This window comes from Zingiber officinale, chromosome 4B (assembly GCF_018446385.1).
Source record: "Zingiber officinale cultivar Zhangliang chromosome 4B, Zo_v1.1, whole genome shotgun sequence".
In the NCBI taxonomy this organism is placed as follows: Eukaryota; Viridiplantae; Streptophyta; class Magnoliopsida; order Zingiberales; family Zingiberaceae; genus Zingiber; species Zingiber officinale.
This window is the reverse complement of record NC_055993.1, coordinates 83,185,016-83,211,824: the sequence shown is the minus strand read 5'-3', so window position 1 is coordinate 83,211,824 and position 26,809 is coordinate 83,185,016. Positions and strand designations below refer to the sequence as shown.

Here is a 26,809-nt window from a genome sequence, read left to right as displayed (position 1 = left end):
GTTCTCTGGACCGGACGAAGTCGGAGAGGGCTCGGTAGCTCGTTCTCCGGACTAGGTCAGAGAGGGCTCGGTAGCTCGTTCTCTGGACCGGATGAAGTCGGAGAGGGCTCAGCAGCTCGTTCTCCGGACAAGGTCAGAGAGGGCTCGGTAGCTCGTTCTCTAGACCAAGAAGGCTTTAGGGCTGGGAAGCTCTAAACCTACATAGGCATTTGATCGGTCTGTTGACCGATCCACCTATAGCTTAATCGGTCCACAGACCGATCAGAGCCTTCCTGGACTGATCAGGCTATGGCCTGATCGGTCCAAAAAGGCTGTGGATCGGTTTACTGACCGATCTACAATAATGTCTGTAGTTTCTGCTGTTTCTCTGCAACTTCTGATTCGTCTGATTTAACCATCTGCGGTGAGTTTTTTAATTTGCAGGTTGTAGGTATCATGTCAATGCTTAAATTCAAATTAAGTTCCATCAGAAGAATAAGACAAAGTGTTCTTTCTACTGTGTTTCGCTGCAAATGGTGCAATTGGAGCATCAACGTTTACTGACTGCAATCTGGCTGCGATCTGGCTGCGATCAGTTGGCAATCAGCTTGACTTCTGCTTATTGGTGTGAGTTCAGAGAACCAGATGAGGAGGAAGAGTGATTGGCGACGCCTTAGTTTGCAGCAGCGATTCGGTGCAGGTTGACAGCGATTCGGTACAGGCTGAACGCAGTGGAAAAGCAGAGGCATAAGAAGAAGGATGAAGAGATTTTCGGACAAGGAACTGAAAAAAAACGAGTGTGCTAAGCTTTAAGCTCTGTGCTGAGAAGTTGCGTCCGTCTTGCACTCTGCTTTCATTGTCGTCTTCGCGTGGCTGTGAGCATATTTTTCATTCTCTTTAGCCACTGATCATTGTATGTCTTGTGCTTTATTTACATATCTTCGGAGACTTTGTGGAGAGGTTACTCCACCGAGAAGGAGGAAAACTTTAGCCGGAATCTATCCGATGTGTGATCTACCAAAGATCAAGGGATCGTCCACCTTACGGACACGCCGAGGAGTAGGGGCAAGTTATCCCCGAACCTCGTACATACTGGTGTTAGTGGTGTTTGTCTCTTTTTCTTGTATTATCTTTTCGTTTGCATATTTCCGCTGCGCTAACGATTTGTAGGAAGAAATTCTTTAAGCTTTTAGAGGAGGCTATTCACACCCCCCCCCCTCTCTAGCCATCCGAAGATCCCAACAATATCAAGTTCAATGTGGAGATTTTTATCGATTCTTTCTTATTACATTTCAACACTTCTGAGAAGTTAAAATAAACAATAGATAACATATTTGAATTTCTTGCAACCTCAGAAATCACAAGAACTGAAATGTATGCAATCTGAGTTCTCTAGGTCCATCAGTGAGTTTTGACCGAAATCCACTGATGGACCTAGAGAACTCTGATTGTAACTTTTTTAATTCCCATAGATTTCTGAGGTTGCAAATGTTAGGATCTCTTCGTACGGCTAGAGAGGGGGGGTGTGAATAGCCGACCCCAAATCACTCGTTTCTTCCTACAATTCGTTAGCGCAGCGGAAAAATAAACTAGAAACGAAAGGAAGAATATCAAACCTTAACACAGCGATGTACGAGGTTCGGAGATGATGCTCCTACTCCTCGGCGTGTCCGTAAGGTGGACGAACCCAATCAATCCGTCGGTGGATGAGTCCCCGGAAAACCGGCTAATAAAAACTCCTTCTGGGTGGAGAAACCTCGCCACACTTGTTTGCAACAGCAAACAGGAGTACAAGTACAAAGAATAAGCAAGAAATACAATAAGAATACACAAGTACTCTACCAATCTTGCTTTCTCGTCGACTGGAGTCCGGATGAAGCAGCAGCTTCAAAAACCCTAACAGCAGCAGCTGTTCCAGTCGGGGAAGCTCACGCGAAGCTTTCGGGAGGAACTCAACAGATCTCTTATCGCAGCCCACAAATCTTCAGCAGAAGAGAAGAAAAGAAGGAAGAAGTCGTTGCACCAAAGCCTTGATCTCCTTTTATAACCTGCGAACCTGCACAGCGAAGATAGAAGCCAGCGGAGAAGACGGAGCGACCCGTTGTGACTCAACGGTCGAATCGTGGACCGATCAGGCTCCACCCTGATCGGTCCAGAACCCTTCTGATCGGTCCGGGACCGATCAGGCTCGTCCGATCGGTCCCTAGACCGATCAGAACTCAGAGTGGCCCAACTTTGTTTCTGATCGATCTGATCCGTGCCAGTCCACGGACCGATCCCACCTCTCTCTGCGTCTCCGATCGGTCGTGGAGACCGATCGAGCTTCATCCGATCGGTCCCCGACCGATCGGTAAGCTCCTGAATGCGCTTTGCCTTGTTATCGATCGGTCACGGATCGATCGGATACACAAACGTATCGCTGGATCGGTTTGCGATCCAGAGCTTGGTTTTGCCCAAACCAAGTCCCAAACCTTCAAACCAATATCCGGTCAACCTTGACCTATTGGTACATCATGCTTAGCATCCGGTCACTCCCTTGACTTGCTAAGACTCCCCACAGTGTCCGGTCAATCCCTTTGACCCACTTGGACTTTTCTCTTCGTGCAAGCATCCGGTCACTCCTATGACCTACTTGGACTTCTCATCACCGGATGTCCGATCACCCTTGATCCATCCGGATTTCCTGCCCGGCTTCACTCACGGGACTTTCACCTAGCTTTACTCACTAGGGTTTTACTGCCTAACATCCAGTTAGGACTTTCTCACCGCCTGGCTTCACCCGGACTTTCCAACCGCCTAACATCCAGTTAGGACTTTCCCACGCGGCTTCACTCACCAGGACTTTCCAACTGCCTAACATCCCAGTTAGGACTTTTCCGTGCCAAGTCTCCATACTTGGACTTTTCCAGTGCCAAGTCTCCATACTTGGACTTTCCCTGTGCCAAGTCTCCATACTTGGACTTTTCGCGTGCCAAGCTCCCTGCTTGGACTTTTCCAGTGCCAAGTCTCCATACTTGGACTTTTCTAGTGCCAAGCTCCCTGCTTGGACTTTTCCGTTGCCAAGTCTCCATACTTGGACTTTTTCCCGAATCAGGTCAACCAGGTCAACCTTGACCTACGGTTGCCCCAATAATCTCCCAAACATCTATTCTTGTCCCATATCAAGAATACAACTCTTCCACGAGTGTCAAACATCAACATGCAACTCAACTAGGTCAACCTTGACCTAAGGTTGCACCGACAATCTTCCTAAGTCAAATATCAAAATACAACTCGAGTCAGGTCAACTCGAGTCAGGTCAACCAGGTCAACCTTGACCTAAGGTTGCACCAACAGTAAAGAGTTCAAATATGTTATTCATTGTTTACTTTGACTTCTTTAAATATATTAAAATATTATCAAAAAAATAACTAAACGTTAGATGTCATGGATATGATATGATTTTCAGACTTACGTTATGTATGCATGTAAAAAAAAAAAAAAAAACAGAGAGAAAAAATAAAAGAAATGGTATAGAAGAGAACAAAGAGAAAAATAATAAAAAATTTTTTAAAAAAAACAGATTTATCATAAGGATGTAACTATAAATGCACTTAAAAGTCTTTGATGAATACGAAAGTTGCATGCATTTTTTTTTTATTAATTCAGAAATTGCGTCCAGAGTAAAATATTAAATGAAATTAATAATTGTTCTAAAATAATTAATAAATATTATTAAAAATAAATATGCTATTATTTATGTCAGGATTTTAGTGATGAAGTAATTATTGCGATGTCAGTGGGATGACATTAATGCCCTTCACCCCGTCACCTATTCCGTCATACCACAAACGTAATTAATACGAGACCCAAGGGCATATTGAGATTTTGACCTTACCTTCTCCGACGACCCCATTTCTTTCTCCTCCATCGGTAACGCGAAAGGTTTAGGCTTTTGCAGGATTCGTAGGGTTTCCTTGTTCTTTCAAGCGGAATCATGTCTTCCTTCAGCGGCGACGAGACAGCTCCATTCTTCGGTTTCCTCGGCGCCGCAGCCGCCCTCGTTTTCTCCTGTGATCCCATCATCCCTCAATCTTCGCTGTTATGTTCTGACTATGTTTTCGCTATTTACTTTTGTTGATGCATTGAGCATCCCTTTTTAGGCATGGGAGCGGCGTACGGGACGGCGAAGAGCGGCGTCGGCGTGGCGTCCATGGGTGTGATGCGGCCAGAACTGGTTATGAAGTCGATCGTGCCCGTGGTCATGGCAGGAGTGCTCGGGATCTATGGGTTGATTATTGCAGTAATCATTAGCACCGGGATCAACCCCAAGGCAAAGTCGTACTACCTCTTCGACGGTTACGCGCATCTCTCTTCCGGGCTCGCTTGCGGTCTTGCCGGTTTGTCTGCAGGCATGGCGATCGGGATCGTCGGCGATGCTGGTGTCCGGTATTTTTCTTCGGATCTGTTTTACTTTACGTATTCTGTTATAGTTTGGCATTTAGATATGAATTTTAAATGCGTTCGTCTAAGCTTGATAGTTCTTTAAATTTGAGTGATTGTGCCGGTTTCTAAAATCTGAGGCATGATTCTGGTTGTTACTGCAGAGTAGATGACTTCAATAATCTGCCATGGTAGTTCATTGCAGGCCATTATATCTTTATGCTATGCTTTATGATGTTTCACAAGACTTATTTTGTTGATGCATCTTTGATTTCTCCTTGTGAATTGAAGATTATATGGAAAATTTTTGCTTCTGTGTTTGAACGTGAGATGTTTTAGACTTGTTTTTGTCCGAAAGCGGAGAAGATAACAAGTTGAGGATGTGGTTTGACGGTTGATGGGGTGAAGATTCCACGTGGTCCTGCAACACAAAAGTGTCAGTGCCGGACTGGGAAGGGGTTCCTAGCGTTGACCCTCTGATGCACAAATCAGTTTCTGGTGATGTGGAGAATAGTGAAAATGTTGTAGCAAAGAGCGTGTAGAATAATAAGGTTGCGCATACCTCCACTTGTAAATGGGAATCCCCTTTTATAGTGCCACTGTAGTGTCTGTGCACGCATCTCAAAGCGTGTGCACATTTTTCTAAGCATCCTATGAAAAGACAAGTCAAAAAGTGTCCCTGACACCTTGTTTTAAGTGAGCATGCAAATCTCTGATGCGGCAGGTTGGAAGCTTTCAAAAGTACGATTTGCTTGTGGAACATGCTCTGTTGTCAGTGACACAAACCTCCAAAAGAGTACGAGGAGATACATGGATAGGTCCCACTGTAGGCCGATCTGCGTCCGCTAGGCTAGGACACCTCCGCTCAATCGTGCTGACCAACACAATCTTCCTTTACTTATCTTTTCTGTTGTCGGAGGGTTGTCTCTCATTTACACAGACACGCCTCCCGCTCAACAAGGACGACGACCGGGGGATGCATTGCTTGTTTGTCTTTTAACCTCGAGTTATCCGTTTGACCTTGCTCGTCCACTTGGCTATGCTGTCCACTCGGTCGTAACTGGCTAGCTCAGCTGACTTTGACTCATTCATTGACTTTGACTTCCACGTCAATCGGTCTTCCTTGTTTTGACCTATCTTTGGTGGGACCCCTCTTCATCACCGTATCATAGAGCATCATATCGCTTCTATTATTTGACATTCTAGCTTTATCAATTATATCTAACACATCTGGAATCTTGATTATTAATTGCTGCATCTTTAATGGTGCATTTAGCTTTTCTTCTCAATTGGATCTTGTATAACTCATCAGTCATCATGTGGAGTTGGAACATAGCTCATGGAAACATTAAATACTATGGACTTTCTTTGTGGTTCTATGTTTGTTCTCCTTATTGTAATTTGATCTAGGGAATTGCATATTGTTTTTTTCTCGTCATTTCCCTTTCCATTATTTAGTTCATCCTTTTCTACACATCTATCTTACATCTTATTGTAGCAACTGATCTTCCTCTTAAATTTATTTTGTTTCCTTATGTATAACATCATTAATGGGGGTTAAGATCAGCCTTTCTCTGCTGTTGACCAATATTCCTTTTTCTTTTGGGTTTGTGTACTTTGGAACTCTCTTTCCTAAAGGTCCTTGTGACTTTTTTTTTTCAAGTGAACCTAATCATATCTTGGTGCTATTTTTAGTAATATATAATGATGCAGCACTGAGCTGTGGAGGACTGAACTTGAAGAAGGATGCAATGGGTGTTGCAGTGAAGAGCGGTGAAACAGAGATTGACTTGAGGGATTCATGTTGGTGGTTCAGAGGTGAAATTTTTTCCTTCTCTGATCATGGACTGCTGCAATGGGAGAAAGATCTATCGACTATGAAAGGGGATTGATCAAAGAGGGTGGAAGATGGAGGAGGCAGTGTGGAATGGAAAAGCGTGAGGTAGAGCAAGCATCTAGGAGATAGAGCACAACTAGTAGACATTAGCTTGATGGAGCAATTAATGGGTGTGGAGGTGATGAAGGACAATGCTATATATGGGATGGGCTAACTAGTATTGAGATTGAACCATCATACTTTAGCTCTGATAAGATTCATGTAGCACCAAGTTGTGGAGGAACGAACTTAAAGTGCTGGGCTTCCACAACAATAACCTTATTGAGAAGAAAATGTGTAGCATGGTATGTAGCATAATTTTATAATTCAATGGAGTAATCCGTAACATAGTACTTGTAATTATCTTCTAATTATATTTAGTGAATATTAATGTGTTATGGTATGAAAATTTATCCTAATTCCAGAAAAAAAAAATGTCAAGATAGTTGGTTGCTGATCAATTTGTTGAATAACTTTCAACTAATGCTACAAAATTGTGAATAGAGTTTCTTGTGTAAAATTCAACTTTGTTGAGAAAAAGCCCACAATGCATCAAGATATGGGCATTTCTATGAAATGAGGTATGTAGATCATAATAATTCTAAACATCACTAGATTCTTAACTAGTTGTTGGAGGTACTAGAAATGACACATTGAATATATGTTTAAATAAATTCTTCATTGGCGAAACCTGTGTTTTCCCATCTAATTGGAGTTGACATATGTTATTCCATATGAATATGCTTCGGCTATATAAATATCTCATAGAGATGAGAAATGAATTTATCAGCCATTGCAAAACTTAGGAAATAATTTGGACAACAGTCGAAGCCCAGAAATGGCCGATCCTTCAGAAAATCAAAACTATGTTAAAGGGTAGTGAGATCCAAACCGGAGGCATGTCTTGGAAACTTGTTCCATAGATGTCTAAACTTCGGAGGATGTTGACCAGATTTTTTTCCCAACATTTTGAGCTTAAAGAATCTTAGTTTTCGTCACTACTTATCAAACATTCATGCTAACATTTTGTTACTGTCTCAAAGAAACTAGTAACCTTACTGCCTTGTAGCATCGTGAAGTTGATATTTCATTCTGTAATTTGCAGCAATTACAGCTTTATCGTAACTGTGTGTCAATTTCAGGGCCAATGCACAGCAGCCAAAGTTGTTTGTCGGCATGATTCTTATTCTTATTTTCGCCGAAGCACTGGCACTCTACGGCCTCATTGTCGGTATCATTCTTTCCTCTCGTGCTGGTCAATCCAGAGCAGACTAGTCACCCAAACGGCTGCACCTTGCACTTGTGGCTTTTTCTTGATGGCTATGTCTGTACCAAGATAACTTTTTACAAACTGTATATTCCGACCGATCTTGTTTCGGTTAATATGTGCAAATCTCTGTTGTAGGCTTGACTACTTCCGAATTTGCTACATAATCCGTGATGGATTAGTAAATGGTTTCTATTGTTATGAGATTCATTCAATGATGCTGTGCTTTCTGTTGGATTCATTTAATTGATTGAGAATTTTGTTAATGGACTTTCTTCCAAACTTGTTACATCCTTTCCAGAGAAATAATATCGCGAAAGGGATGCCTTCGACTCGTTCGGTCGCCTACGGTAGGGACGCCGCCGGCTAGGTGTTCGGCCGAGGGTCACCAGGGCCGGCCCTGACTTTTCGGGGCCCTTGGGCGAAAAGAGAAAAAGGGCCTCTATACGAAAAAAATATATATACTAACGTACAATTTGAATACAGTTTAATAGAAAAACTTGAAAATTAATATATTTCATTTAAAATATGATAAACTCCATACAAAATATATTTCTCAAGATTCTTCAAAAAGTACAACACCGTACAAAATATATTTCCTATGTTTCTCCAAAAAGTGTAATACCTATGAATACAAAAAAAATAAGTATGAAATAATCATTGAAAAATCTATATCTTCTAGCATTTTGAGAAGTAAAATCGTCAATAAGATTTTCAAAATCAAAATTTTCTAACATCTCATTTTCGATACATAAAATTGTCAAGCCATTTATATGCAAATCATTACCATGATCTTCTCTCTATTCTTCTTGCTCATTTGTTGCATGATTATGATCATCATTTTCTCTCAATTATTCTCGTTCATTGATTGTATTATCATTTAGTTCTTTTTGATTACTCAATTGTTGTTCATTTGTTGTATAATTATTTAGTTCTTCTTTAATTTTTTTCTTGCAATTCATCAATTGAATCTTCAATTGAAGAGTTAGCTTTAAAAAACTTACAAAGAATACCTTTGTGAGTTTTAGTAATATGTTCCACTCTTTATCTTGTTTCTTTTTTGACTCCAAAGTTGATATTTCTTTGAAAACATGTTTGTACTACCAATTTCAAGTGTAAAAATAAAACACACAAAACCAGCAATAAAGTTGATAATGAAACAAACACAAGTAGTGAAAATAATAGTTGAAGAACAATAAAGCTTGGCTTATGCTTGAAGCAATCGATATAATCTATTTTATGATGATTAAAATTGAGATGATTTATTTTAAGTCTTTCAAATATGTAAGAAAAATCATAAAATATTGACTCCAATTTAATATTAAAAATCAATATTGAATATTGACGATAAAAAAAATATATAGAAAAGTAAGTAACTTACGTTGTAAGTTTATATATTGATCAATGATGATATTGATGAAACTAAAATTTCAATTGGAGAATAAATTTTTCTAATTTAATTAGAAGAGATTCAATGGAGAAGAAAGGAGAAAATTAGCGTTATTCATACTTTTACTCTTAGGAGTCTTATGTCTTCTATAAACAAATTAATGAAGAAAGAGTTGAACAAACAATTAAATCTTGGAAAAAGAAAAAATGATCATTTACCTTCCTTCTTTTTTTCTTGGATCTTTATTAAAATAATCCAATAATTTTTTAGGGGGTTTTTATTAAAACAATCTAATTATATATATATATATATATATATATGTATGTCAAATTCAGGGCCCCTAAAAATCGAGGGCCCTTGGCCGTCGTCCCCGGTGACATGCCTCAGGGCCGGCCCTGAGGGTCACTCGTCGGTGAGTTGAATAATTATTAAATTGAAAGATGATCCATTGAATCATTATAGATTTTCCCTTCTTAGAATTCATTATAGATTTTAAAAATTTGTACAAAAATCATGCAATATTTTATTAATAAATCCGATAAGAAAATTAATGTTAGCATAGAGATTACTGGATGAATTGCCAATATAAATCTACATCTCTTCTTGTCTCCAGTCCGGATCCGGCGCCGGCGATCTCTCTCACAGCCACCGCTTGCTGGCTGCAGCTGCAGTCGAGGGATTGCCCTCGAAAAGCTCGTCGATCATGTTCTCGATGTCTTCCGCCGCGAACTTGACGTACTTCTCCGTTTGCCTTCCGGGGTAGAAGTGCTGCGCGAAGCGGCCGAGGAAGGAGCGGTAGGCCGGCACCACCACCGCCGACACCGACACCCGGAGCTCCGACTGCAGCTGCTCGTCGTTCACCACCCACGTGCTCTGCGTCTTGTGGATCTCGTCGATCATGGCGTTGAAGCTCTTGAACCGCTCCTTCAGTGCCGGCTTCGCCACCCCGCTCTTGCCGTGCGTCGTCAGCCCCTCATCCCGCAGGCACGCCAGCACCCGCGACCACGTCTCCCGCTGGTAGTTCTTGTGGTACTGCCGCAGGTCCGTCGATCGCCTCCGGTACCAGGTCTCCCCTAGTAGCTGGTGGATCTCCGGCGACTCTTTCACCTTCTTCGCCACGTACCGCCCGTTGTTCATCAAGAAGATGTTGCAGAGCGCCGGGTCTTTGTAGAGGCGCGACTTGGCCTCCAGGTTTGAGTCCAGCAGGTTCATGGTCTCCACCAGCTGCGCCGCGAATGGGTTATGGTTCTCGGCGTCGCCGCCGCTGCTCTCTTCGTCGTCGTCGGAGTGCTTGTGCTCTATAAATACTTGCTCCAGCGTGCCACGGTACTCGTCGGCGTTCTTGAGGTAGTCCATCACGTGGCGGGTGACTAGGTGCACGGCGCCGCCCGGCAGCGGCGTCTTGCCGTGATCCGACTTGATGCTGCTCTCCAGATCGCAGAACATGGCCACGGCTGCCTCCCCCAACCGGCATTTCGCCACGGCGATCTCCGCCTTGGTGTTGGAGATGAACTCGGAGCAGGAATCGGAATCCTCGCCTTGGTCTGCTTCCGGTGGATCGGGGAGCAGAGCGTCGATGCCCGGCGATGCGTCGCGCAGCGCTTCGTAGATGTCGAGCACCTTGAAGAGCTTTTCGGCGGAGCGTTTGGTCATGGAGACGGCCTCCGCGAAGCTGAGCAGCTGGAGGACGGCGCTGCGCATGAAGACGCGGAACAGGCGGTCGGAGACGTGGTGGTCACTGGCGAAGACGGCCTCGCAGATGGCGTGCTCGGCGGGGAACGCGAGCGTGGTGGCGTGCTTGAAGGCCTTGGTCCACGACGCCACCTCGCCCTCGAGCGCCTCCCACGCCATCTTCGTCACGTCCTCAATGCTCACCTTCTCGAAGCCGAGCGCCGCCTCGAAGGCGTTCCGCCGGGCCACCGTGAACACCTGACAGCACTCGATCGAGTACCCCACGCCGATCATTATGCTCGCCACCGCCTGAAGCTTCGCCACCTTCTCCGCCGGATACGGCGGAGGCAACTCACCGGTATCAGAATCTACCTTATTGGCGCAGGGATCGTGGAGCAGAGCGTAGAGCTGTCCTTCGAGGAAGCACATTGCCTGATGGAGCACGCCGCCTGCGCGGTTCATGGCCTGCTGGTACCCTGGATCCAACGAGAACCTCGCCACCGCCGTCGTCAGCTTAAATGTCCTCTCCACCGCATCAAAAAGAGCCGACGTCCCTTCCTCCTCCAGATTCGCCTCGCCAGCCTCACACCTCGCTATCTCCTTCTCCACCAGCTGCACGAACCTCTCGACGGAGGATTCAGGGATGCTGGGAGGCTCGCCGCCGTCTTCGACGGAGGGAAGGAGGGCGATGAAGTTATCGACGTCGGCGGCGATGGTGGTGGGGCTGGCATCGGGTTCCTCGGCATTGGCTTCCTCTGTTTGGTTGTCTTCTTCCTCTCCCTCTTGAATTATGTCGTCGCTGCTCCTCTCCTTCTTGTCGTCGCATTCTTGCAGCTTGATGGCGCCCAAGGAGAGGTTGCGGTCGATCTCTCGATGCTTCTCGCCGCGGACGGAGATGAAGCTGCTGGATTTTTTAGGAAGATGAGGGTGGTTGCTCGCCATTTGACAGAAGGTACGACGAGTGTTTTTTTTGGATACACAGGGGAAAGGCGATGAGAAGAGAAAGAGGACAAGAAAGAACAATTCAGATCAAAACAAAAGCAAAAACAAAAAAAAAAACAAAAAGAAAGAAAGGAAGAGAGAACAAGACGGGGGCGTTAGTGAGGAAAACTAGGAGAGTATGTAGATTTAGTCATGGTGTTATTAGCTATATTTAGACAAGGAGATTGATCGAGTCTTCCATTGTTTTAATAACCAGATTTATAGTTTAATTCGATGGGTCAATCATCGGATCCAGAAAAGTTCCTCAAAACTTGGCGGTGAATTGAGCTTCATCAATTAGTTCACAGGTACAATCCGTTAATAATTGACTCGAAATTGAATAAATTATATTTATTCAAATTAACCGAACGAATCGAATTTTCTTATAAAAATTTAATTTTTTAAAAAATGAAATAATAAAAATTTCCATCATTAGTGGTCGGCAGATGATGATGGACAGTCAGAGTCCATCAATCGCTTGAGATGGAAATATCGTCGTGGTTTGGATCATGAGTAGATGATGGTGTTCAATTTAAACAGTTAAAGCGATATCCTAAATCCAAAACTGAACTAATTGATATTTAAAAAAATAAATTCCTGAATTAAGAACTAATTAACTGATTTTATTATTATAAGTCGACTAATGATCGAGTCCATCACTCGCGTGAGACAAGGAGATTGTTGCAGTTCGAGGTCACTATATATAATAGTTTGATGGTTGTTCATTTCGATTTAATCGATTAAATCAATATTTTTTAAATCCTAAATCTGAAATCGTACTGAACTAATCGAATTAATTGATTTTTTTAAAAATAACTTTTTAATTAATTAAACTGAACTTCTAATTTCATCTTTTAATTTAATTTGACTCATATTTTGATGAGCCCTAAATTTGATTCAATTTAATTAATTTAATTAATATTTTAAATCTGAAATTGAGTCGAATTAACCGATATTTAAAACAAAATGAATTTCAAAATTAGTCAAACGGAACTTCTAATTTTGATTATTAATTAGGTTTGACCCATATTTTCTTGAGCCCTATATCTAAGCCTTTGGATGGTTTGGATTAGATTAAGCACATCATGATGACGGATAAGACATTAGTTCACTAATAATTGTTGGACACTTAAAAAAAAATTAATAACGTTGAGTCTGGGGTGATGACTCTACGAAAATTTTCCACCGACCATCAAGATAAATCGGGAAGCACTCGCAGTGGGCAGTCCAGGAGCTTAGCATCCTTTAGTTGCGTGCCCCATTTAGAAAAAAATTCTTATAAATTCGTTATAGTTGAGGTTTGAATCATGAATATCTGAATAATAATTTAGATATTTACCATTGCATCATAACTCCGGAAGTCTCGTTGCATCATAACTCCAGAAGTCTTGTTGTTGGGCACTCAAGAGGCTTGATGTGAAGATAAGCGGATTGACACATTTCTCAAATGAGTATTCAATTCCCAAACAGTGCAAATAAACACTTACGGTACCCAAACCACTTTTGGTGTTGGACCATCCATGACCCATCTATACTTCTCGGATTTATCGGGTGACAACTCGGATTTATCAGGTGACAAATGAGAAACTTCTATGGACCAGATCAATCACCTCCACGTGAATGAACACCTGGGGCTTCATTAATACTTACTGGACGAGTTCAATTGGATTCGCTAGAGTTCTGCACCAGCTAGATTCTCCTCAAACAAGAACATATAGAAGAAAATATTCAAAGTTTATATTTGGACCTTCTAGCGAAACAATATATGAGAATAGAAATGTAAGTTTACAAATACAAAAAGCCAATTTTGTTGCCTTGTCTATGCTACTTTACAGTGAAATCGAGATGCAAATCATGAAAGACACAAGGGTGACAGCAAATGCAGATAATTAAATGCAGAGGCTAGACACATTGCACGACCATGCACTCAAAGCTAAAAACAATAATTCCTATCGGATCTGCCCAACAGAGTTTGCAAATACTTTGCAATAATGAGAGAATGGAATCACACGTCTATTTTCTCCTGGACCGTTTTATCTCCTTGTGTGGAAATGGGTTCCATCTTCTCCATTTTAGCAGTGTCGATAAAGGTTTTCGCTTCTAAGTCCAATGGTTCCACATTGGATGCATATGAATCACAATTTGTTGATGCAGAACGAACAGAGGTCTCAAGTGCCGTAACCTTTATAGTAGCTTCAGTAGTCTCAGGTTTAATAGATTGGTTTTCTATTTCAAGTTGCTCTGCTGCGTTCATTTCAGGTTTAGATAGCTTAGTTGAAGGTTCTTCAATTTCACGAGGTTCTGCTTCCTTTCTTTCAGCTTCGTATGCTACAGTAGCTTCTTCTGTTGTTCGTGATTCTCCTTGTTCCATTTCAGCTTTAGATCCCACAGTAGGTTCTTTTTCTATATCAGTGGGGTTTTCATTTGTACTTAGTTCTGCTAGCTTTGTTTCAGCATTAGCAACATGTGGCTCTGCTTCCTTAGTTTCTGGTTTAGAAACCTCAGTATGTTGTTCTTCTGTGTTATGTGGTTCAGCTTCGCTCATTCCAGCACTAGATACCTCCATGGATTGTTCTTCTATTTCATGTGGTATTGCTTCCTTCATGTCAACTTTAGATACTTCATCATGCTGTTCTTCCTTTTCATCTGGTTCCACTTCAGTTTCTTCTTTAGATACCTCAGTAGGTTGTTCTTCCAAGTTATGTGGTTCAGCTTTGTTCATTCCAGCAGTAGATGCCTCAATGGATCGTTCTTCTATATCACATGGTACTGCTTCCTTCATGTCGACTTTAGATACTTCATCAGGCTGTTCTTCCTTTTCATGTGGTTCCACCTCAGTTTCTGGTTTAGATATCTCAGTAGGTTGTTCTTCTATGTTAGGTGGTTCAGCTTTGCTCATTCCAACACTAGATACCTCAGTGGAATGTTCTTCTATTTCATGTGGCATTGCTTCCTTCATGTCAACTTTAGATACTTCATTAGGTTGTTCTTCCTTTTCATGTGTTTCCATCTCAGTTTCTGGTTTAGATACCTCAGTAGGTTCTTTTGTGTTATGGGATTCAGTTTCATCCTTTCCAGCGTTAGCTACCTCAGTAGATTGCTCTTCTGTTTCATGTGGTATTGCTTCCTTGGTGCTGATTCTAGATACTTCATTAAGTTGTTCTTCCTCTTCCTCTTCTGCCTCTGGGATTACAGATTTAGATAATTCAGTAGATTGCTTGCCTGTTTCATGCCGTTCTGCTTCCTTCTGTTCAAGTATAGATGTCACATTAGGTTGCACTTTGGTTTCATGTGGATTTTCCTCCTTCACTTCCACATTAGATATATCAACTGGATGTTCTCCTGCTTCATGCGGCACAGCTTCCTTCATTTCAAGCTGTTCTGGTTCATGCAGCTCAACTTCCTTCTTCTCAACACGGTGTTCTTCAGATTTGTGCGGTTCTTCTGTGTTTGTTTCAGGAATAATCTTAGTAGGGTGTTCTTCTGTTTCTTTCTTTTCCGCTTCAGTCATTTCCAGATTATATACCCTAGTATGTACTTCTTTCTCCTGTATGACTGTTTTGTCGATTGTCCTCGACTTGTCCACATCTTCCTTTGCTACCATAGGTTCTAGTAAAGTAGTTTCCGATGCAACACTTGTATCAGTCTTAGTCTCAGAGGGTCTGACCGTCTCTTCATTCTATGGAGAAAAAAATACAATTAGTATATATTTAAATGAGGTTATACGAACTTTGTTCGGTAAACATATTGAACATTTCATCCTGCAAGTATGTCACTTGTTAACAGTTATGATTGGAATGACAAACACTGACCTATAATGGAATCTAGAACTACACTGATACATAAAATTTCTTACAAGAAACTGAAACTTAGATCAGGACTATATCTAGATGGAATGCCTTTACAATTAGATGGAGGAATCAAGTTTAACAAGATAGTGAAACTTTTCTGCAAGCCACACTTGTAATCGCACTATTAGAGTTGATTGGCCACACTTATCCCAAAGGCTCGAGCTATTAGAGAAAGGATTAATTTATATTTATATCGTTAGCAGTTAGATATCTCAAACCCCATTATGGATACATTGATCGTTTCCTTTGACCAAAAAGAGAACAGAAGACCTGTAGAATTTTGTCGGCCAATATGCAGCATTTAGATTTAAAGTTCTAGGTGAAGAATAGCAATAGCAAGTTCAGTTGGTGAGTTTGTTAAAGTAATCCAACCAAGCTGTGAGATACAAAGAAACATCAAAGTAATCAAAAGTGGTAATCATGATCTATTTTGTTAAGCATGTGTGCATGTGCCAGAATTTGAGTATGAAAGATCTTTACAAGTAAAAAAAATAAGAAACGCCAGCTATCAATCAATCTTAGTGTCTCAGTTAAAGTTTAGAGGACAACCTGGAGTGATAAACACAACTAAAACAAATAGCACAATTGATATTTTGGATGCATAGTAATGAGACGGTAAGAGATTGTATCATTATAAAGGCTATGCCAATATTTGGTTGCTGCAGGAACTAAACTTACTGCCTCGTGTAAAAGTGGGAGTGGAACACTAAAAGTAACTATATGAATCCAAGATAAAACAACAATAAACCATGAAGCATAGAATTCAGGGATCTTGAGCAAAGTATTTCCTTCATGAGATCTTGAGCAACGAAGGTTAAAAAAAGTAATAAAAAAACTAAGTAGCACTAGAGAGAAAAGTAGACCTTGGTATACTCATTTGATCTGTAGTAAATTTTTGTGAATCTATGAATGTTTATAATGACATGTAATATGGTGAGCATTTATATTTGTACTTAGATTTACTAGTATAACTCAGGGCAACTATGCAAACTCTATGAATTCTGTGCAAATGACCAAAGCCAATTATTATGAAGAATCACCTTATTATTGTCAGTACTGAATCAGTTGCGATCAATGACAGCTTTCCATACACTAGATGTTGTCGTATTGCTGAGTTTATATGCTCATTTGAAATATTGTATTCCCAGAGAAAGGAAGAGAGGGGAAAACTACATGAATTCTGCCAATGTGTGATGAAAGTTCCAGATATGAACAACCTGAACTTAAGGATCTTACAAACACAAAATGCAAATTAGCTCTTTTTTCTGTTTAAATTTACAACTTGAGGGGTATGAAATAGTACTCCATCAATAACAATGCTGATCATTTGTAGAATGGTCGATGTGCCATGAAAACTTTGGAAGGAGGTGTTCTTCGTGAGTTCCATTGTTTCTTTGGTTAGAAAAGAAGCAGAAAAAACCAGAAAATTGACTAGTACAAAAAAATAAATAAAAAAAAGGAGAAGATTTATATCGATCAAACTGAAAGAAGGTTAAGATAAAGAAGCATGTTCCTCGATCTAGATCATATATATCTTAAATATTTTTTTACCAATTTATCTGCTTCAAAGAAGAATTACCAAACAGCTACTGTACTATAATTAGCATACTTTCAGATCATACTATTGTTTGCAAATGCAGAGAGCGAACCAATAATTCGCAAGCATGTGATCTCGCCTGACGAAATAAATGCAATCACTGACATCCAAATGATATGCATTTTGTCTTTTGTTTTCGCCATGCCAGTGGAGCCATTTACCAACCAGCGGCGTTGGGATGAAAACACTGACCCCTAACTACCAAAAGCAAAGGGATCGATGTTTATACACAGATCAACCAATTTTTCTCCTAATTAATGCGCAGAAATGGCGATCCAAAGAAGAAGAAAAAAATGAATCCAGCTTTTCCCCCTCACTTTCGGCCAAAAAGGGGAGGTTCTGACAGATTAATAACTGTACCGCACCTTGAACAAGTCGCCGAGCGATTTCCGGCGAGTCTCTTCGGGCGTCGATCCTAGGTCGGCGCCTTGTTCCCCGACGCCGTCCTCCGCGGTCGGATCCGGCGGCGGGGGGGCATCCGGTTGCGTCCTGGGCTTCGTCGCGCACGCTCCCATGATCCGGACCCTCGCTGTCGCCCTGCGATCGCTCTACCCGGCTGCTGCTGCTGCTGCTCCTGCGCCGCTCCGGTGAGCGAGAGATTGTGAGAAAAGAGGGACGGAAGTGTAAATTTAAGCGAGTGTGGGAGTGGCGCGAGCTGCGAGTCAATCCCGCTGTTTCCAGCAGCGTTTGGCTTCCAGCGCATGCTATTATTTTTATTCATAATGATGTGACGTGATTATTCTTACCTGAATGTGATTTACCCATAAATGGCGCACGCTGTCGCTCGCCGGACGGAAGGTGGGACAACTGGAAGGAACAGCAGGATTCAGCCGGGTTTACCAAAAAGTACCGATTCTCCAAAAGTGAAACGCCTTTCATCTTTTTTTTCTTTTATTTTTCTTTTTTCTTTTATTTTCTTTTTTTATTTTTTATTCATGTGTCTCAAACATCATTAGTAAATTTATTATTATGGCATCCATACGGAGACTCGTTCATTATCACATCCTTAACTCAAAATAAAAAATTTCACAAATCTTTTCTTCATATTTCTCTTTTTTTTATTTCTTTAAATATAAATAAAAAGATATTTAATAAATAAAATAATAATAATATAAACAAGAATCAAGAAGTGGCTCCATCGTCGTTTGCAAAATCACGATCCGGATCGTAAAATCGTACGATCCTATGATCCAGAAATCCAAAATCGATTCAGAATCGTGCAGAATCGCTTTTTGCAGTAGGATCGTAGCAGGATCGGTAGGATCGGTACAGAATCGGTAGGATCGGAGCAGAATCGATGGAAGCTTTGAAACATGACTCGGATTGAACCACGGGGTCTATAATATATCAAATCAAAGCTCATTCAGAAATCTTTAATAAATTTAAAAATTTATCCTTAACCATATTATTTCAAACTCAAAAAATATCATTTAAATCATTTTCGAATGTCTAGAAGATTTTATCTTTTTTTTATTATCTTTTTTTCATCTCATTAGGATTTTAAATTAATTAAACATATATTTAATTATTTTTAAATTAGTTTTTTTATCAATAATATTCTGTCATTTCTTTTCTTCAAAATAATAAGTTTTTGAATGCATATTGTCTAGTATTGTGTGATATCAACCAGTTTTTAGAAGATTATTTCCGACGTTCATATTTTAATCAAAGGATTTAATAACTTCTGTTATATACGTTAGGTGTTTTGTTGATCTTTAAATTGAATTATCTTATAAACCAAGGAAATATTTTTGATATTGAATATGTTATTATTATTATTGTGTTAATAGAAATTTTATATTCTTTCATTTTATGATATGAAAAATATAAATATTATTACTATGCGAGAATGATAGTTGAATTATAAGTTAATTTAAATTTGTACATGTAGTAATATAATTTAAGTGTTGAGTGTAAATGATTGTATATATATACAAAATTAGTTATTTATTTATATGTAAATGAATTTTTAGGTATTTTTTCTAATTATTAATCATGTATGATAAGATTTTAAAGGATTTTGGTAGGATCGTACGATCTTACGATCCGATCCTAACCGATCCGATCCTGACCCTAAATCAATTCTACGTAAGATCACGATTCTACAAACTATGGCTCCATATTCACGGAATTACTTCCTCGAAATGAATGATGGAGTTCTCTTCAACTATATTCAAGAGCTCCCATTCCATTAAAATGTAATAAATATTTGATAAAGAATTTATATTAGACAATATTAATTTGTTTCATTGCATCTGTATACAACTATAAGATTATAATTATTATATAATTATAGTAGTTGTCATAATTACTATATAATGGTAAAGTTATGATTTAGTATTTATTATAATTATACAATTGTAACAATTATAATTTTATAGTTGGTAGAATATAATCTTGGCTATCGACTAATGTTGATCAATATTGAAGAGATGAAGTGCTACTATAACATAATTTTTTATATTGATCAGAATTGAAGTATGTATAGTAACTATAAAACGTAATTGCATTCATAACTACTACTACTACTATTATAATAATAATAATAATAATAATAATAATAATAATAATAATAATAATAGTTTTTAAAAGTAAAATGTATAAATGAGATGGTTTTTTTATAATAAATTCAAAACATGATTTTTATAAAAAGAGGCGTGTTTTCTTTTTGGCCATTTCTTCTTTTATCTTTTTTATTTTATTTTATTTTTTGTGTGCGAAAGATGATTACATTTGGATTTGGCATTAACACTCCACTAAAATTTGATAAAGAATTTATGTTAGACAATATTAATTTTATGTTATTTAGATTTGGGACTCCATTTTTATTATTAAAAGGTCTTATCCCATCTTTTTACATTTTATATTTTTATATTTTGAAACTATCATTTTTTTTTTATACTATTGTAAAAATTATGAGATTATAGTTGCTACTCAATTGCAGTTAAGATTCTATAGTTATTATTGCAGTTATAATTTTATTATATTCTCATAGTAGTTAGAAAATGATATTAATTGGTTGACTAATATTAATGAGAGTTATATATATATATATATATATATATATATATATATATATATATATATATATATATATATATATATATATATATATATATAAAATATGAGATCATAATTGTTACAAAATGGAAAATAAAGGTAGTTTTTAAAAAGTAAAAATATAGATATAAGATGTTTTTTTTATGATAATAGAAAAAGACGTGATTTTCATTAAAATGAGGATTAGATAATTCAACTTGATTGACCCGCTTAATTAGTTACCTACTCAACTGGACTGATAGAGTGATTGGCTCGCTAAATTGGTAAATTAATCAAATGAATAAGACTAAACTAACCTACTTATAATTGAAGTATATGATTTGGTTGATAATTTTGACCTGATCAAATTAATCAACTTAACCAACCTACTCAATCTAATTGATGGCCTGAATTGGAGCTAACTTAATTAGTCAACTCAACTAACTTTGTTATAGTGTGTGATGATCCATGTCAAGAACATTACTAAGAAATTTCACATAATTTTAATACCTCACCTCTATTTTCTTTTAATCAAGGTGTCCAGACGTTCACAGATCCGACTAGTCTTGAAGGTGAGGAACTCTCCTCCCTTTTGCTCACTGAGCAAATTTAGAAGTGCTCTCAGTAGTGTGTTAACAACCGACTTCCATAGTTCATCCATTAGGGTTGCGCAGGCTCTGAATTGAGTACTCGAACGGTGGATCCCTTAACACAATCTTTTTCTCCAAATTAAGTGTCTATGTATGTCTCAATTGAGGATTGATCCATGACAAGTATCCACCTTGATACCTCGCGGCTACACCGTGCCCTGGGGCCAAGACCCCACCTCTATGCTGCAACCTATGATGTGTATGCATCACCTTTGGAATTCACTTTTTTATCATCAACTTACAAGAAACAATGAGACAAGCCTCTACACACCCAACCAATTGTTACTCACACGATAAAAACTTTGGAGAAAATAAGAGGGAGAAATTAATATTGCTCTAATAAAATTTATTTATATATCTTGTTAGAAAGAGTCTTAGGATGCAAATGAAGTGTCACAATGTACAAAATTCTCACCTTGCCTCATCTACACCCTCGCCTTTTTCTCAATCTCACAAAGGAATTCTCGATAGTATCTTATCTACGCGAAGGTTCTCAATTCATGTTGCTAAATACTTTTGACCTTTCACCTTACTCACAAAGGATCATGATACAGGCTATTCAGGCTATTCAATCTATTCAGAGTTGCCACGGGTACAAATGACATCAATTGACGTGCGGCATGCTGAGCTGGCTATTAAAGTCAAGGGAGGTCAATAGGACCGTCCCCTCCATAGCGGCTTCCTCCTTGATCGGCAACTTCCGTCGAACGATCAACAACTTCTGTCGCCGGACTTGCCAGTCTCCCTAGCCGAGATGACTCGTCACTCATTTCCGGTGAAAATTGACATGCCAATCTTTCCTGATTGATTAGCAACACATGAGTCCTACCATTAATACACAGGGAAGATAGAGTTGAGAAGATATTAGGGTATTTTCAATATAAGATTTATGAGAGGTTTATAAAATCTAAAAGGCTGAATAAAATATCTTGAATCATCGTAAAAGTAAAGTTTGAGGTTTGTAGTTTAAGAGCATTAGTAAAAGGATAGTGCTAAATAATTAAAATCTTATCAGCCATAATACATTTAATTTTGTAAGCCATCATCAAAGATATTTTAATAATATCATATTTATATATTAATTACATGTATACATTATAATTCATTTCTAGCTAGTCAAATTTTGGCCAACAAAATTTACTGTTAGTGAAAATACAAATTTACTTTTTTATCTTGAATTTGATGTAGTATGTATGAAGTCATGTAACTCATGCTATGAATGAGATAAAAAAAATCATTTAGAGTTTTAACAGGAGATATTTTAATAAGCTTTCATATTATTGATGTGATATATTGAAATAATGAAAAAAAAAAAATCTTATTTAGAGCTCAAATCTTATTTGGAGATGTCCTTATGCACCATTAGTACATAGGTAAGACAAAAAGTTGAGAAAGACATTATGCACAATTAATACAGAAGATAAAGAGTTGGGAAGACATTATGAAAGAGACTCACTAATGTAGAAGGAGGTATGCTTTGGGAGCAAAAAAAAAAATTACTACTATTCATCTTCCTTGACGAATTCATCGTCTTCCCTCTAAGACTGACTTAAATATTAGAGGATCGAAGTCGGTCCCTCAGTTTTTGTCCTAACCTCTCTTGCATTCTTTTACTCTTCACAAGTCTTTTCCGACAACCTCTTTGTCTTCAAGTTTGTGGTGATTTTATCAATACCTCTAAATCACCGATGACTTTTTCGTTGACGTGCCTCATAGTAAGATTAGATAATAACTCATGTTTCTAGGCATAATTTAATTCACTACGGAAGTAAATACTATTTTGAATTATCTCATATCCCTTATCAATAAAAATTGCTCAATGAATAATCCACATAAAACTCATATTTGATCTCCTAATTTATCTAGCCAAATTTAAAAAAGAATGAAGAAATTATAATATATTTTCTTAAATACACAAAATAAAAAATTCATTATAATTGTTGAAGAAACTATAATAAGGATTATTGCTTAATAGGTATGAATATTCTAAAAGTTGGTATCTGACTATAAGTTATATTCCGGATTTAACATAGACAAAATAGGGAATGTCATTGTCATCTATCTGTTATTATTTTTAATGTATATATTAGATGATGACTCAAAATATAAAATCGATTTTAACCCATTACAAGCCCAATTAGTCCTTTTCGGCCCAAGTTGCCTTATCGAAAGACAGTCCGGAAGATGAACCCTAGATTCAAGTGAAGGAGCGCAAAAATTAAGCGTCCTCTAACCTCCGGCGATCTCACGAATACTCTATACGGCGGTCCAGAGCGGAGAGAGTGCTCAATTCCTGCAGAGATGAGTGCATATATCTCCAGGAACGTGCTCAGATCACGGGAATGGAGTCATCGGCTGCCGCCGATCCGTTGCGTACTGTTCCATTCCTCTCCGACCTCCCTCTCCAGGCGCAGCTCCGATCGATCGGATAGCGAGGTCAGTGGTTGAACTCCTCTCGGCTTTAGTTTCTGCATGAACTTTATTTTTTTTCCCCTGCTTGTTTGCTTGGGCTTTTGGCGCTCGTTTTTACACGAAATTCTGAATCTGAGAGAGAGAAGAGAAAAGGTCCTCAATTTTTAGTCAACCTTGGGTTTGTATAAATTGATTCGTTGCCAAAAATGTATATTTTTTTAGGCTTTTTGTATGCTGTCTCTAACCTTCAAACATACTGATATATCTCCAGTGTTATCTCTTCCTTTTAGCATCCGTAAATAAATGGAGATTTAAGGAAGAAAAACAGAACTGAATAGTATGAGTTTCATGCTAAAGTTGTAGCTGTATAATTTGCCTGCTGAAACACTCCACTGTCTTCGAATTGAGAATTTTCAAAGATGCATCCGTTTAACTGTGGTAAACTCATTATTTTTTCTCTTACATATGGCAAATGCATATCGAAGCTTATCTATCTAAAAAATTCAATTATTAGCTTGATCTTACAAATCACAATAATTGTGTTACACTTGACTTTTCTTACATACATTCCTGTATTTATCTCTGTAACAATCCGTCCATTAACAGAATAAAATCAGGTTTTCAGTCCGTCTAAAGCGATCAGATGCAAGGACAGCTGTTAGAAATATCTGTCTCAATGGAACTTCCTCCAAGCAATACATTCAGGTACAACAGGCCAATTTCGAATATTCAATTGTCACTTTGTCTATGCATCCTTGGCATCCCAACAGTGACACCACCTCTACTGCAGTTGCAAAAATGGTTCACTGAAAGCAATCTTCAGAACAATGATTGCATATAATGCCTCCATTAGTAATTACGTTATTCTCTTCAAAGCAGATGGGTTCCTAATCTGGTTTATGTGAAACATAATGCAAATGTGATCTTCATCAGTAATTGTGGATGTTCTCTATTGATGCATTCTTTTAGAGCAGCTAGGTTCATCTAACTTTGGCCTTATTTGAGTCATTGAGAGAAATATTTGCAGGGTGAAGATATTGGTTGGTTTGGTAACAGAAAAGGCAGTAGAAATTTCAAGTTACAGGACAATATGGGTGAATCAAACAAAAATCAACGGCCAAAGAGTAAAGATAAATCAAAATATCAAAGAGTATCAGACTGTTGGAAAAGTAAACATGACAAAAACAGGCGTAAGTTACTTTTCTGCAACAAGTTCTTACTGAAATTTAATCTTGGTTTCACCATTGCTTTACACAGTTCGATTATTTAAATACCAAGGGTTAATACAAGTTTTTTTCAGAATCAAAATACTATGTAAAAATGGTGATTGTAATATCCTAGAGTTTAATTTAGGAAAAAAAGGAAATATATTTGAAAAATTGTACATAGGTTTAAATTTAAAGATTGAATTGCAACAAAGGATAAATTACATAAATGATACATAAACTATGTCTTAGTTTTCAGAGAATTGTAAGTAATTAAAATGAGGTGCAGAACACTTTCTTTTGCTTTTAAAGCATGATAAGTAGTAGCTGCTAAAACTCAACTTAAGGGAGAAATCTAAGTAATTGAAAGGAGGTGAAGAACAGCTGAATCTGCAGCAACTTTGCCTGGAACAAGTATTGGTGTTGCTACAGTTGGGCAGGTTTATTATGTAAACATATTGTCTACTTTCCTTGCATTCATTCTGTTACCCTAGATAATTCTTGGCACAAACAAACAATCTTCATGCTGTTTAGATAGGCAACGTGGGCAGAACTTTGATGATGATGATGATGGTGGTTATGAGCATCATAGTACCAAGTTCAACAGATTTGGTGGACAAAGATCTTTTACATGGTCTTTTAATTCAGACGAAAAACTTCATTTCAACAATTTTTGTGGTGGATTTGAGTGGAGAGATTGTTCACAGAAGGCTAAATCAAGGACTCGGATATGGAATGAAAGTGATCTCGAAGAAGAAGAAGAAGAATCAATTGATGTAAGATTGCAATCCCATAGAAGAGTTCTGGAATTGCCACTGACAGGTCCCTTGACACTAGATGCTATCAAATCTGCGTAAGTTGCTTTCTAGACAAAACTAACTTAGTTTTAAGTTTCTTTGTTTCCATTTGCAATTTCTGATATTCTACAAGTTCATATCTGACTTACTCTTGCCAGTTTCCATGCTCATGCTTTAAAGTGGCACCCTGACAAGCATGGAGGCCCTTCTCAGGTCTGCTTCTCAATATTTAGCACAAGTGTATTTGGGTTTTATTTGAAATTTTCTTTGCAGAAGTCATGCTTTTTTCTTAATAATTTTGGCATCTCTAGATTTCAAGTCACTTAGTCCAACTTTGTCCTCTATAGTTTACAAAATGAATTCAAGTTATCACAACATCAAACCAATAACCTTAATGCTTTCTCTTGAACCTCTAGTGTGATATTAAGAATTCATTTTTTTGAGAAGTTACAAGAAGTACCATTAATTCAATTTATTTATATATCTGTATTGTCTAAATGACAAAAAAAAAAACCCTTAGTCATCTAATTGACCGCTTGCTACCTTTATTGATTAGTGATTGTTGGACTAAATGATGACACGTGAACTGGAAGGGGCATAGTGAAACACGATAAACTTCAAAGTCTAATTGATTTAAAAAAACCCTTAAATATTTAGTTGCTGAGAGGAAATGTGTACCTATAAATTTACTACACAAGCTCCTATGGTAGACAAATGGATTTGGTTTCCCGTGGTGGTTTTTTTCTCGACTACAAAAATGTTTTGCATTGGGATATGCATTTTTGGGATCACATTGCTGGGTACTCTTGTGTTTGTGCTAATTGTGAACTTATTACCCTTTTTTGTTTCGCATCGAGGCTATTTTTAAAACACCTTGAAGGAGAATAATCTTTTGTTACTGCAGGTTATAGCAGAGGAAAAGTTCAAGGTTTGTGTCGATGCATACAACACGCTTCGCAATGCCCTAAAATGAAGCAGAGATTGTGCACAACACTCATCAATTGCTAAAGAAGAAGCTTGCACATTTCCATTTTAGCTGCACGTCTTCTTTTTTCACAGTTGTTCTATGGTGGAGTTGTATCGCAAGTTGTAGGACACTAGGGCTTCGAGACTGTTGTTTAGGATCAGCCACAGGAAGAGATAAGGGATGTAGATCGCTTACTATTTGATGCGATGTAATTATCTTTAAAATGCCTGATATTGCCAGGAAACACATACATCCAACTATAAACATTTACATTCTTCAATACAAGTGATGCATAATTATCCTCCATGGATTACGGGCATGTCTCATTTTGCACTCCTGTGGCGCTCCATGATCGATTGTAACTTTTCTTTTCAATTGTAAGTACATTCCAGCATCATGATCTAATAATCTTCAATAGTAGAAAATAGTACATATAAGGAATTCATTAGCATTCAGCAAGACCATAAGTTTTTTTTTATATATATATTTTTTTTATATTTTAGGTATCTTAATTTCGCCCTACTAATTTTGAAAATAGAAAGTTTTTCTTTTTGATTGATAAATTTATACGGATTTGGAGATTAATTTCTAGAAAATTCTTTTTTTTTTATTGAGATTTGAATTGTAATTCTCTAATTTGTTCCCCTAAATGAAGCCGCCTATATTTGCACATATTGTCCAAAGTGTAAGGCGGAAAAAAATACT

At 38.3% G+C, this 26,809-nt stretch overlaps 4 protein-coding genes across 5 annotated transcripts; 2 read left to right on the top strand and 2 right to left on the bottom strand.

Annotated features, from left to right (window-relative positions):
• Positions 1-3,870: 3,870 nt before the first annotated feature.
• On the top strand, positions 3,871-7,762 carry LOC121975318 (V-type proton ATPase 16 kDa proteolipid subunit). Its single transcript, XM_042526896.1, has 3 exons — positions 3,871-4,031; positions 4,122-4,407; positions 7,420-7,762. The coding sequence occupies exons 1-3, from the start codon at positions 3,956-3,958 to the stop codon at positions 7,550-7,552; spliced, it is 495 nt and encodes a 164-aa protein (XP_042382830.1). The 5' UTR covers positions 3,871-3,955; the 3' UTR covers positions 7,553-7,762.
• A 1,790-nt stretch (positions 7,763-9,552) lies between these two features.
• LOC121978345 (exocyst complex component EXO70B1-like) lies at positions 9,553-11,547 on the bottom strand. The gene has a single exon (XM_042530704.1). It carries the CDS (start codon positions 11,545-11,547, stop codon positions 9,574-9,576), a length of 1,974 nt encoding a protein of 657 aa, XP_042386638.1. The 3' UTR covers positions 9,553-9,573.
• A 1,754-nt stretch (positions 11,548-13,301) lies between these two features.
• Positions 13,302-17,740, bottom strand: LOC121975317 (probable serine/threonine-protein kinase kinX). Of its 2 annotated transcripts, none has more exons than XM_042526894.1 (2): positions 17,400-17,740; positions 13,302-15,265 (listed from the first exon to the last, which is right to left on the bottom strand). In XM_042526894.1, the coding sequence occupies exons 1-2, from the start codon at positions 17,547-17,549 to the stop codon at positions 13,592-13,594; spliced, it is 1,824 nt and encodes a 607-aa protein (XP_042382828.1). In that variant the 5' UTR covers positions 17,550-17,740; the 3' UTR covers positions 13,302-13,591. The 2 variants fall into 2 exon arrangements, with proteins under 2 accessions (XP_042382828.1, XP_042382829.1); XM_042526895.1 differs by lacking the exon at positions 17,400-17,740 and adding an exon at positions 16,478-17,294.
• Positions 17,741-22,897: 5,157 nt separating this feature from the next.
• Positions 22,898-26,417, top strand: LOC121975316. The gene is made up of 6 exons (XM_042526892.1): positions 22,898-23,159; positions 23,742-23,840; positions 24,163-24,325; positions 24,875-25,193; positions 25,296-25,350; positions 26,042-26,417. The coding sequence occupies exons 1-6, from the start codon at positions 23,025-23,027 to the stop codon at positions 26,108-26,110; spliced, it is 840 nt and encodes a 279-aa protein (XP_042382826.1). The 5' UTR covers positions 22,898-23,024; the 3' UTR covers positions 26,111-26,417.
• Positions 26,418-26,809: the final 392 nt, after the last annotated feature.

Bases quoted from the DNA above. Each gene is read 5' to 3' on its own strand.
- LOC121975318 (XM_042526896.1), top strand. From the start codon at position 3,956: ATGTCTTCCTTCAGCGGCGACGAGACAGCTCCATTCTTCGGTTTCCTC. The intron at 4,032-4,121 runs GTGATCCCATCA...ATCCCTTTTTAG, and splicing joins AGCCGCCCTCGTTTTCTCCT to GCATGGGAGCGGCGTACGGG. The intron at 4,408-7,419 runs GTATTTTTCTTC...TGTCAATTTCAG, and splicing joins GTCGGCGATGCTGGTGTCCG to GGCCAATGCACAGCAGCCAA.
- LOC121975316 (XM_042526892.1), top strand. From the start codon at position 23,025: ATGAGTGCATATATCTCCAGGAACGTGCTCAGATCACGGGAATGGAGT. The intron at 25,194-25,295 runs GTAAGTTGCTTT...TACTCTTGCCAG, and splicing joins CTAGATGCTATCAAATCTGC to TTTCCATGCTCATGCTTTAA. The intron at 25,351-26,041 runs GTCTGCTTCTCA...TTGTTACTGCAG, and splicing joins AGCATGGAGGCCCTTCTCAG to GTTATAGCAGAGGAAAAGTT.
- LOC121978345 (XM_042530704.1), bottom strand. From the start codon at position 11,547: ATGGCGAGCAACCACCCTCATCTTCCTAAAAAATCCAGCAGCTTCATC.
- LOC121975317 (XM_042526894.1), bottom strand. From the start codon at position 17,549: ATGGGAGCGTGCGCGACGAAGCCCAGGACGCAACCGGATGCCCCCCCG. The intron at 15,266-17,399 runs GTGCGGTACAGT...TTTTCTCCATAG, and splicing joins CGCTCGGCGACTTGTTCAAG to AATGAAGAGACGGTCAGACC.